Source organism: Tamandua tetradactyla, chromosome 6 (assembly GCF_023851605.1).
Source record: "Tamandua tetradactyla isolate mTamTet1 chromosome 6, mTamTet1.pri, whole genome shotgun sequence".
In the NCBI taxonomy this organism is placed as follows: domain Eukaryota; kingdom Metazoa; phylum Chordata; class Mammalia; order Pilosa; family Myrmecophagidae; genus Tamandua; species Tamandua tetradactyla.
In genome coordinates, this window is record NC_135332.1 from 149054960 (window position 1) to 149067893 (window position 12934).

Sequence of the window (12934 nt, forward strand, 5' to 3'; positions counted from 1 at the left end):
AGTGCTTAGTGGGAAAGGCCATTGCCTTTCATATAACAACCTCCCACCCTGGTGCTTACCTTCTGTTCAATTCCTAATGCTTAAAATAAACTGTGCCTACTTCTGGCAAAGGCAAATGATCAATGATTGAATGGGTCGCTGTGATCCATCCCTAAGCTGCTTTTTTTTATAATTTGAAAAAAAATAGCAGCTATTAGTAGTAAAGTTCCCAGAAATCATTTCTAGCTCACTTGAAAGGTACAGTTGCATAAGAACATGTTCAAATAAATAACCAGGAATAAACAGTGGTTAAAATTTATCCATTTGTCATCAGCAAAGCTAGCCTTTTTCATGCACCGTGGAAACTTTTTTTAAAAAGCGAATGTCTTCTGAAGGCCACAAAAAATGAATCTTGGGTGGTTTGTTTGAACAGTTTTGCTGCAAATAATTTTTAAATGGTGCCGGCTACGGGGTCATTTAAGAGTTCTGATTTAATCTGGTTATCCTAACCAAAAGAATCCATCCAATCTTCTCAGTTTTCATTATTCTTGGTCAAAACTACAGGTGTTCAACAAACGTGGAAATGGAATTTTTAAATGAAAATATAATTCGTTCTAGAACCTTTTGGTTTCATTTGAATATGTCATTAGTGCTAGGACTTCTGAACCACAGCTACAGCTAATGACAGCTCTCGCTCATTCAAGAAATAGAACACCTACTGCTACTAACTGACCACCGACAGCACGCTAAGCACTGTTGAGCATTAATTATGCACCAAGCATTTTATGTATATTTATCTTTAAACTCACAATGATACGACCAAATAAATGTCATAATCCTCACTGTACAAATAAAGAAACTGAAATCCACAAAAATTAAGTAATATTCCCAAGGTCACACCCACCTGATAAGTGGCAAAATGGGAATTAAATCCGGAGGTCTTCCTCTTTACACAATGGTACTGCTCCCTCCTCCAGGAATAGCCTGGACAGTTGGATTTTTGTGTGGATGAGCAAAAGATACTGATTTCTCAAGATATTTTGCTATCATCTGCCAGAATCTGGCTATAGTTACTACACAAATCTCTGATAACCCCCATGTGAAAAGGCCCCTCTGAAGCTGTGCAAAAGTGCTACCTGAGTAATCTTGATGAGTGGCCTTGAAGCCATGGGACCTCCACGAGCATAAGCAAGTCAACACATAGAAAAATCATGGCTTAACCTAACCTTCCTTTCCACCCAGGCCCCTGCAACACCTCCCCAACACCTCCTCCCACACAGTGGGCCCTGGGGTGGTGATGGGTTTGGAGACTGAAGAGGAGTTAGTTACAAAGACTCTTAGAAGCAGGCATTGAAGGCAGAGGCTTCAGGTTGACCAACTTTTCAAAGCAGAATCACAGGCTGTTGTGCATATATGCATATGTGTGCACTTGCGAGTAGGTGTAAGTGTGTGTGTATCACATGCTTCTTTTGAGGAGGAGGAAGACTGCAGTGTACAGATTGGTCAAGTGATACACAGTGTGTAGCTCCAAGGGAAAATGCCTTAGTAGCTTCTATGAAACGATGACTTAGTCTAAATTATAATGTAACTATAATAAGATGCCATTATCACTATTCACCAAAGGACATCTTACTCATTTCTTCCTTTTCCCCCATGCTTTATGATCCTCACTTTCCAAGGATGAAACAGTTCTTCTCCTCTTGCTTTATTTCACACAAAAGGAGGTCCCTACTAGAATCCACAGGGGCACATGCATAAACTGCAAGTCATTACTCTTCACTGAATATAAAACTAAATTCATTCTATCTTCAATCAATAAGAAAGAGAAGGAAATTAAACAGGGAAGAAGGCACAAGGCCTTCAAGAATGGTACATTCAAGGTCAAAGCCTGACATATTTGAGATTAAAAATATATGAAATAAATAACCGAGCAAAACATGCCTGCCCTGCAGAATGCACGCCAGCTAAAAGTCCTCATGACATGTTCCAGGGCACACCACGTTTGAGCTGTATGTTTGTGTGCCTGAGCATCTGTGAGATGTCCTGTAGCTCATAAATACTGAAAGGGAACGGTTACCATAGTAACTAAGTGCTATTTAATGAATACTGAAGAACTGAAGTTCATAGGATAGTCTGAAATAGCCAGAACATGAGTTATTGCTGCTGCTATGGGCTGACAAGTAACCAACACGCCATTCTCTAATAATAAGATTTTTAATGACTTGCCAGATTTCACACATCTCTGCCTTGACCACAGTCTTCGTGGCTAAATTCATGAAAGGACCCTGCACAACATATGAAAATCATACTGCTGATTTCACACCCTGACTTTCAGTGCCAACATATTCTACACAAATGGATCAAACATTTAGATAGGAAATGTGTCCTTAAACTTAAAGCTTTGACTCACGTAGTGACGCATTAGGACATGCAGCTCTGTCATAAGCTATAGACACTGACTAGCTCAGTGAGCCATCAGGCTGAATACAGCAGACGCTCTTTACTTCTGGAAAAGGTGAATACCCCACATGCACCAAATGCAGTTTGTTTTTATTGTGCAGTGGCACAGAAGAGTCACTGCAGTTGATTTTTGCAGGGATTTTTTTACAGGCTAGTAACGTAGGCAATCTTTCACCAAGATGTTCAAACCTTCCCTACAGACTCCCACTCCCAATTCTCTCTCACCATCCATCATCATATGCTGAATTCCTCACCCTGGAATCATCAGACTCTTTTTCAGTGGTGCCGCTTTTCTTTCTCCCACTCTCCCTCGGGAACTTTCATGCAGTCCCTTTATTAAGGTTAGAGATTGTGTTGCAAGCACACTTGCTTCTACATGCCATTAATAAGTAACAAGAATAAAAACAGATCAAAAACATTTATGTACCACGAAATGGAAGCAAATGCATCTGTTTCCAGAGGCTGGCTTGCTCTTGCATAACCAGCGGCTCCAATGGCCTGGTTGGAGGCACCAAGTGCAGTGTGGGCTGTGGGCGCCCCCTTCAGGATCCGGAGTGAAATGTGTGCGCTCTTATTTGAGACAGCAACTTGTCAGCTGGGCAATTGTGTTGGTTAAAACCCTTTAAGGAGATTTCATAGGAAATTTGGGTCAGCTGTTAATGATGTGGTCAGAAAGAAAGGGTGGCCATCTCAAGTCTGCAGCCAATATTAAAATTGGATAAGTAAAATAAAAGGTTGTTTGTTTGCAAGGAAAAAAAATCTATTACTATACATTTACCCATTTGATAAAATATATAGCATCTTGTTTCTGCCTCTCATGTGATTTTCTTAGCGCATTCTGACTTAGACTGTGATTATTTGACTTTACACCTTTCCTCCTCTCCCTAGATTGTCTGCTTCCCTTTACAGGCAGAGCCTGGCCCTTGTATGACCTTGAACCTAGAGTCTGGTTCACAGAGCTGCTCCTATACCGAGTGGATACAGGAATGAAGGAGCACATGAAGCCAACTCTCTTTTAGGTTTCTTTCTTCTAAGAGCTCTGCTTAACAAACTAATTTCTCCCCAAATTAAAAATTGAGGGGATCGGCGAGGATATAGAGAAATTGGAACCCTTGAGCATTTCCAGTGGGAATGTAAAATGGTTTGACCCCTACAGAAAACAGTTTGTGGTTCCTCAAAAAGTCAAACACAGAGTTATCATCTGACCCAGTAATTCCACTCTTAGGTATATACACAAAGAATTAAAACAGATACTCAAATAAATACATGGGCGTGCATGTTAATAGCAGCACTATTCTCAAAAGCCAAAGGGTGGAAATAACCCATATGTCCATCTACAGATAAAAACAGATAAAAACTTGTGGTAATATATACTAGGAATATTATTCAGTCATAAAAAGTAAGGAAGTACTAATGCACACTACAAAGTTAAATCTCTAAAACAATATACTAAGTGAAATAAGCCAGACACAAAAGGTCATATATTTTATGACCTCGTTTTTATAAAATATCCAGAATAGGTAAATCCATAAGGACAGACAGTAGATTAGTGGTTGCCAGGAGCTGGCAGGAAGGGACAATAGGAGGCAACTGCTTAATGCATATGGGGTTTCTTTCTGGAGTGATAAAAATATTTGGGAACTAGATAGAGATAGTGGCTGCATATCATTGTGAATGTGCTAAATTCCACTGAACCACTCACTTTAAAATGGTTGATTTTATGTTATGTGAATTTTCACCTCAATAAAAAAAAAATGAAGGGGACATTTAAGGTAAATAAGACCTTCTACACAGTTCTCCCTCATCTTCCTGGAAAATCCTTTTGACTTAAATTCATCTATATTCCTTCATTCTTTCGACAATCATTTATTGATCACCTAGAATAAATTAAAAACATGAAGTGAGAAAATGCTATTCTTTTTGCAGTGATTTCCTCTCATCACCACCACTGCTGAATAAAATCGTTCTAATTTTCTTAGATTCATGCTATTTCTTAGCTGCATCAATCTTTCACGTGGCATGGAAGGCTACCTCCTTCACATTCACACATTCAACCACATTTATGGTGTTTCAACTCTGCGCTGAAGTGGATTATGCCCCAGGGATACAGACTCAATTAAAACATGACACTAAAGCCAGGCTCCCCATGAGCATATGCTGCACATCGTGATTTCCTAACAAGAAGTACACTATGGAAAGGGGGGCAAAACCTTATTTTTTTTACCTGCCAAACAAACATTGCCTCGGCCGGTGTTCAAGGTCAACATTCACAGTGATATGCTATACTGGCAGCAGATGCCCTTGTTAGGGTTGAAGAGAACGGCACTTCGCCTCTGTGGTCATGCTCCCCAAACCCATGACGCCAGACTGATAATGACAAAAACATCCAACAAATCCCAATAGAGGGACAGTCTATAAAATACCTGACCAGTATTCCTCAAAACTATCAAGGTCATCAAGAACAAGGCAAGCCTGAGAAACAACCAAAAGAGCCTAAGGAGACATGACAAATATCATGTGATATCTGGGGTCTTGGAACAGAAAAGGACTTTAGATAAAAGTAAGGAAATCTGAATGAAGCATGGATTTTGGTTAATAGCAATGTAGCAGTATTGGTTGATTAATTGTGACAAATGTACCATACAAATGTAAGATAGCAATCCTGGAAAATGGGTATGGGGCAGATAGAATTCTCTGTGCTATGTTTGCAGCTTTCTTGTAAATCTAAAAATATTTTAATATATAACATTTTTTATTTTAAAAAAAGGAAGTAGACCTCATGGATGTTGATGAGCGAGAAAGACAAGTGAATAAAAAGATTGCGGTACAGTATTGAAAGTGGGGTGCACGGATTCACTAGAACCCAGACTACAGGATGGGAAGAGGCAGACCGTCGTGGCAATTTTGAAAGGCAGTGAAAGTTACGGATGATGTCGCGACAGCTAGAAAAAGCTAAAAATGCTTTTGCACATAAGAAAGGTCCTACCTGAGGTCATCAGCATACATTTTGATCAGGAACAGCCAGCCCAGAGAAGCAACTTTCTCCTAACAACCAGCCCAAAGAAGAGATTAGGCTGGTGCTATGAACAACCCAGATAAGGAAACAACAAACAGTTTCTGGAACTCTCTCTCTTTTGATATGTACTACAATAAGGATGGTTGCTCTTTTTCAAACATTCCTCAAGATTCATTATTCTGTGAAGCCTCCTCCTCAACCTTCTCTCCTGGTTCCCACATTCTGCAATGAATTTGAAAGAAATGAATAATGATAGTGAAAAAAAAAAAGTCTGATGATGGCTTAGAGAGAATTATTTTTTAAAGTTCTCCAGTTTTTTTAAAAGAGTCTGAGGGTCAGAGGAACTGAACCCTATGGTTCATTGCCTCCCGGGTCACCAGAGTCAAAATAGCTGAGATACAAACTAGTACAAATGAAAAGGCGCTGCGGATCATGACACCAGCCAAAGTGGATAAATACAAAATTAGCATAATAATACATATCTTGCCCATATGCAGCACTTAAGTTTACAAAGCATTTTCACACATATTATCTTGTGATATTCTAACAAAAACTTTGGGTGGCAGGCAGACAATTATTAATAATCTCATTTTACATATGAGAGAAGGATAATCAGAGACCTTAGATGCCGGCCTTTGTCCCCCACCCTAGAAACTACACATTCAGTCTCTTGAGCTTGTGCTTGTTTTCATTATGCCTACAGCCCAGATGTAAACGACAAGCAGGAAAAGACTGAGAAGACTGAGTGATAATAATCAAATGCCAAACATTTACCTTTATCCCAAAAGAATCATGAAAATTCAACTATTCAATTATCTGTTATCACTACTGTGTAAAGTGAAGGACAGGTATTATATAAGAAATACTAAAGAGGGCGGGCCGCGGTGGCTCAGCGGGCAAAGTGCTTGCCTGCTATGCCGGAGGACCTCGGTTCGATTCCCGGCCCCAGCCCATGTAACAAAAAAAAACAAAATACAATAAAAACAAGAAAATGTTTAAAGATGTTTTCCTTCCTTCCTTCCTTCTCTCTGTCTTTCCTTTAAAAAAAAAAAAAAAAAAAGAAATACTAAAGAACTGATGAGAGAAAGAGAAAGACACTTGAAAGTCTAAAAGCTTTTTAGTTTGACCTTAAGTTATTTTTCGACTAGAAATGAGGGAAATTAAGCAGGGAATACACAGATCTTCAAAAACAAAACTATACATCTGGATCATTACGTGCTATTCTGAAATAACAGAACAGCAAAGGAAGGACAAAAACTTGTGAGAAGTAAAGTGGTCTAAATTTATATAGTCTAAAAGCATGACTCAAACAGACATAATCATTGCCTATAAATATCCCCCAAGCAACAATACGTGGTAAATAAAGTAAGTGAATTGCACAACCTTAGGTTCAGGTCATTTCTCTTTGTCCAGCTGATGGACAGCGCTTTAGACCTGAGGTGATGCCTCCTTCAGAAAGCAAAACAGCCAAGGAGACTCTTAAGGCTGAGCAATGCTAGAGATGCCCAGGGATAGGGTCAAAAAGAAAAATCACAAGGCATGGTCTCCCGAGGCTGTCCACATTATTAGGAATTAGACGGGATAACCACATCACTCATGTATTTTCATCTCTCCTTCACCTTTCCTAATAAATAATAAAGAATTAAGCTCAAATACAAAGAAGCTATCCATTACAGACCCACCTAATTGGAAGGATGCTAAAGTGGAACGTGAACAGTCAAGTATAACATGAAAGGTTCTGTTTTGATTTTCAGGAGATAGCCCAGTACCAAATGTCAAGAAAAGTACATGAGATTGCAAAGTCACCAGATCAGGGTTTTCTTATCAAACCTGTCACTTAAACTGTTAAGTTTTAATCTTCTCATTGCCATAAGGTGATCACGTTTCTCTTGTCTCTTAAATCACATTTTAGATACCAAAGCATTTTTTTTAGAACAACTAAGAACTGTACAAATGCAAATAATTACTAAATATCCTTATTATGATTTTCACAGAGGCTATGCTTCAAAAAAAAATCTTTTTTCACAAATATTTTTTCCATGATAGTTTTCTCCCTTTTGAAAAGGTTTTCTGAGCAGGTCTTATTATCTCCTTAAGCCACAAGTCATTTCAAAAGATCTATCTGGTCGCAGCAAAGCACTTGAAGCAGTCAAAATTGTTTGAATTACAGCAGAAAGAACCCCAGGCAGGCCCCTCTGGGTTTATGGTAGCTCTCTGTAGATTGATATTAAAATATCACAAGCCCTCTAAACACAGCATGCTCAATTCATCCACGGAGCCGTCCAAATCCAAGCAATTTTTTCCACTGCTTTCCCAAATACAATTTTTTTAGCCTAGCAGTGAAGCTGCCCACATGTAGTTCCAGGTGTCAGCATTTTGTATGCAAGAAGGGAAAAGAAAAGAAAAGGAGAACAGCCCTAGATCATTTAACAATCAGGTATTTAGTCCTTTAATGGGTAACCGTTTCTTGTTAGCACAATAACAGAGACCCTGAATTGTGCCTAATTGGCATCATAGGACATTTATGTTGATAAGATGTTCAGATACATTGAAATACTCCACTAAAGGCTTCCTGCCATGACCAAGCCTGCCAACTATGTGAGCTGGTACCAGGTTTGTGACAGTGAGTGCCTAGAGGAGAGTGTCAGCCACAAACAGACAAGAAGTTTTTAAGGGAATACCTGGGGCTTGTTTCTAGGCTTGCAGAGCACGTGCTTCTGGAATGTCTTCTTTTACCAGGGTGAGCCCAGGTGCAACTTCAACTGAAACAGGGTCTTTGTGATAATATCATCCTCAGGAAAATATAGCCTTTTGTTTATGACAATGAAAGCTTGTAAACCTTCAATAAATGCCTGTACAATGAAGGCAGACAGCCATCTTGTATTCCTGTCTACACAAACACACACACAGATTTGTTAAGGTATGTGGGATTTCTCCATCACACCTGCAATGGTTATGGAAAACACAGATCAGGACGTGGTGTGGCCCATGCAAAGATCCTACACGGAGAAGTTAGCGGAGCTTCAGTTTCTATTGAATGCTTTCCTGAGTCGGTGGAATTTGCCAAGCCTCCAATATTAACATAGAATTATGGAAACTGGAAACAAAAAGCTCGAGTCTACTGGGAATGTAGGCTCACGATGAACTCAACTGGAAAATGTGGCTAACTAAAAGTGACATCCTTTGTGCTGGAATTTTTCTCTCTGAAAGCTTTAGAAAGGCTATAATTAATTCAAGTTTTCAATTCAGCCTTTTTCAAACTAGGCCTTTTATTTTCTTCATTGCTCAGTGCCTTTCCTCCATATGAACTCCAGCATTTGCCAAGCACTGAAGTGGTAAATTCACGTTACTTTTCTATACATACCAATTTCCAGGGAATGGCAAGCAACACAACTTTTGCACCCTGTGTGCCAAGAAAAACATATTTGTACATAAAAACCTTTATCTTGTGCAATAGGCTCAAAATATCTGAACACTGCTAAATAAATCACCTAATAAGAAATGGCTGGACTAAGGCCAGCGCATAACCTCTTTGAAATTTAGTGCTTTTTCTCCATGTTGAAGTCAAGGAATATAAGAACTTAGACATACCTTGTAGCTTTTGGGTCCCAAATCACAATGTCAGCATCTGAACCTACAGCTATTCTTCCTTTTCTTGGATAGATATTAAAGATTTTAGCTGCATTTGTGCTGGTCACTGCCACAAATCGGTTTTCATCCATTATACCACTATGCTGTAAAACAATTCATGGGAGAAAACACATGTGTTGAAATGGTCAAATAATTTAAAATCTCCTATCAATGAAAGTACAAGACTCACATTGCAGCTACTTTCTCACATTGTGCAGCTGAACATACCAGTGGATGCTGATAAATCTTAAACAATCATAATGCTGATGGTGATGAGATGCAGTAACATATGCGAGCCTGAAGGTGACATTCCAGAAGACTCTCAGCTTGAAAACACACCCCATCCTTCCCAGAACCACATGAGATTGCTAGATGACGGGTCACTGTTGTCGACTGTACTTTCAGTTCTTATTTAAATTTTATCACCACAACCATAAGTGAACCATCATAATGATTCGGAAAATAACATGGCTCCCTATATAGTGTTTTTCTTATTTTTTTGACTTTAATTTTACTTATTCTGTTCTCAAGGCTGAATAGTTGCCGCATCTCGATAGGTTAGGTTAGAAAGAAATTACAGCACTCTGAAATAGTCTACAGGAGATAATAGGTACCCATTTTTTTTTTTTTTTTTTTTTTTTTTTTTTTTTTTTTAAAGGAAAGACAGAGAGAAGGAAGGAAGGATAGAAGGAAGAAAGGGAAACATTTTTAAACATTTTCTTGTTTTATTGTATTCTGTTTCTCCGTTTTTGTTACATGGGCTGGGGCCGGGAATCGAACCGAGGTCCTCCGGCATAGCAGGCAAGCACTTTGCCCGCTGAGCCACCGCGGCCCGCCCGGTACCCATTTTTTAACTCTCATTTAAGTGAAAACAAAATATAGGATAAACATCCAGAACTACATATTTAATTTTTAACATTTCAGTTATGGCACTAATTCCTTTGTGCATGTTTCTGTGTGGTTTTGGTGTTCTCATAATCTGAAATTCCATTTTTTTATAAGAAGCTACTGATACTATTTTGTTATTTGGCCTTCTAGGACTTACCTAATGTCTTACTACCTTGGGGGGGTTGTGCAAATTGTAACACAATTCATTAACATGATTTAGTGTTTTTTATTTAATGATAACATTGTATAGGTCTTATTAAATCAGTATTTATGGTTTACCATGTCTTTTTCATTGCTGTTTTAAATTTCAAACTTGACACTATTATTTTAAATGAATTCAGACAATTCAAATATTCAAATTTATTGGATAAATAATTACTATTTATCATAGAGGTAGCTGCATTCTCTATCATAAATGGACGCAACCATTGACCTCGTGCAGTCCTCCGTGACTGTGCTTCTGGACGGTAGCTGGCAAGATGTGCAATTACTGAATTGTAAGTTATGTGCATTTTAAAGTTTGATTGATAATACCAAATTTCTTTCCAGAGCCACCATATCAGTTTCCACACCCAACACTTGATATTTTCTGATTTAAAATTTTTAAGTTATCTCATTGTTTCACTTTTTATTTCCTTTATAGCTCAAGCTGAGCACTCTCTCATGGATTTACTGGCAATGGGGATTCCTTGATTTCTTTTTAAAAGTGCAGTCGTTTCATTGTACAAGTTAAAGAAACCTTTGGGGGGACAGCAATCTTTGCTATGTACATTGGACATATTTTCTTATCTATGATTTAAATTTAATTTATGGCATGCCTTATTGTTTTGAATTTTTAAATTTCATATAAGCACAATTTATTAATATTTTTAATAAGATTTTTGCTTTTTACCTCTTATTACAAAGTCATGTTTACTCTAAAATCATATATATCTATAAATGTCTATATATAGATATATATACACACACATACATATCTATAGATGCACTTAACAGTTTTTCATCTAGCTGGGTATCACTTTTCCATATGCCATATATTGAATAAATGTTACATTAATTTTTGGTTATTTATTCAGATTTACCTTTTTCCTTTCTAACTCTTTTCTCAAATGTGTCTAACCTAATGTTTAACATAAATTTAAGTCTCACTTTTCAGTTATACAGTTTTTAACCTATATATTATTTTTAAATAGTCAACCACCTGAAAGCCATTTATATATTTGGGAATTGCAACAGACTATGCAAATCTGCTGTAATAAAGATACTTATTTTAATAACTCAAGTTCAAAGAGAAAGGTTGAACTGTTCTCAAGCACTCCAAGCAAAGAGAACAGAAATGGAAAGAGACAGGGTGGAGGGAGAGGGACGTGAGGATGAATTAGCAGAACACAGGGCTGTAAAGATGTTTTGAAGATCTTCATATGTAAATTAATTGGTCAAATAACCTGTAAGAAATGGAGGAAATTAAAGGGTTTTATAGAGGGAAAGAGCCTGCACAGAACTTCTGAGGCCTGAAATCTGACTGATGCTCCACCTAGGGGAGGATTTCTGGTGGATGGGTGAGAAAGGTGTGGAAATGGGGACCTCGGGTCTAACCAGGCAGGTCTCCACTGCTGATTTCATCCCTACACATGTCCACTGTATGGGCAGGTTAACACACACATATTTAGCAATTTGCTTCTTTTCCATCTTCAGGGAGAAACTTTTTAAATCATGGGAATTAAAAAAATCTCTTTTTCTACATTTTGGATTAGTATTTATATGACCTCATACAGCAGTTTTTTAAAAGATACCCATGGGTTCTTAAAAGGGACACCTAAAAAGATTTCATAGAAAGGAGGTATGAGTACAACGACATTCTTCATGTATTTTCTATCATTTGGGGAATTTTACCCCAGTTTCACATGAGGCTTTGCAATTCAAGAACATGAAAAATCAAGCAGAAACGGACTATTAAACTTAGATTTTTTTAGAACAATCGTCTTTTTGCCAATCAAAGTTTGCTCCCAAGCTCTCGGCAAAGTGCTCTAAGTTAAACATAGAAGAAAATTACTTTTTTGCTGGTCCTATCCTGGAGTGGGGCAGGGGAATGGGATAGGATGGTTGGGGAGACTAAATTCTTAGCCTGGAAAAAAATTCAAAATCTCCTCTATAAAGGTTGTGCCACTCTGGCCACAAAATGGGCCAGATCCTGGCTGAAGATTTAGGCAAATGGGCTGGACCCTGGGACGCTCACCACGCCTTTCTCCCAAATCACTGACATCCGGTCCTCAACGCCATTCACGCCATTGGGAATCTTAGTAAAATCATCCTTCCCAAGAGCTTTCTGGCAGGTGCTGAAAGTGCAGTTGTCAGTCCCTGTCGTGGTCAGATCGTCACTGTGAAGAGGAAAACAAACACAGGCATGATGGAGATGAGTAAATAAAATATGTTAGGAGAAAACGACTGTAACCCTTCCTAATATCCCGACCCCTTGCTCAAGTGAAAGCCAGAAAAATGTGCATTGAGTAGCTTTTACAAGTACATAACTCATCCTGCTCTCATTTTTTTTTTTTTTTTTTTTTTTTTTTTAAAGAGAGAGGAAGGAAGAGAAGGAAAGACAGAGAGAAGGAAGGAAGGATGGAAGGAAGGAAGAAAGGGAAACATCTTTAAACATTTTCTTGTTTTATTGTATTTTGTTTGTTTGTTTGTTTTTTACATGGGCTGGGGCCGGGAATCGAACCGAGGTCCTCCGGCATGGCAGGCAAGCACTTTGCCCGCTGAGCCACCGCGGCCCACCCCCTGCTCTCATTTTTATTCAGGGATTTGTTTTCTTTCCCTTGCTAAAAAAGTACTTTTAGAGAATACTCTTTGAAGAAGCACAATGCAGGACCATGAGTTAGAAAACCCAGGTTCGAGGCCCAGTTTCATCACTTACTGATGCGATGATTATAAGCTTGTATGAGACTCAGTTTCTCATCT

General features: G+C 38.4%; 1 protein-coding gene across 1 annotated transcript in view; it reads right to left on the minus strand.

Annotated features, from left to right (window-relative positions):
• The window catches only part of DPYS (dihydropyrimidinase), an 88172-nt gene that overhangs the window by 43628 nt on the left and 31610 nt on the right, over positions 1–12934 (minus strand). The window contains exons 6-7 of the mRNA XM_077167454.1: positions 12210–12351; positions 9047–9189 (exon numbers count right to left, since the gene is read on the minus strand). Coding sequence (XP_077023569.1) covers positions 9047–9189; positions 12210–12351 — 285 coding nt within the window. The remainder of the gene's footprint in view (positions 1–9046; positions 9190–12209; positions 12352–12934) is intronic.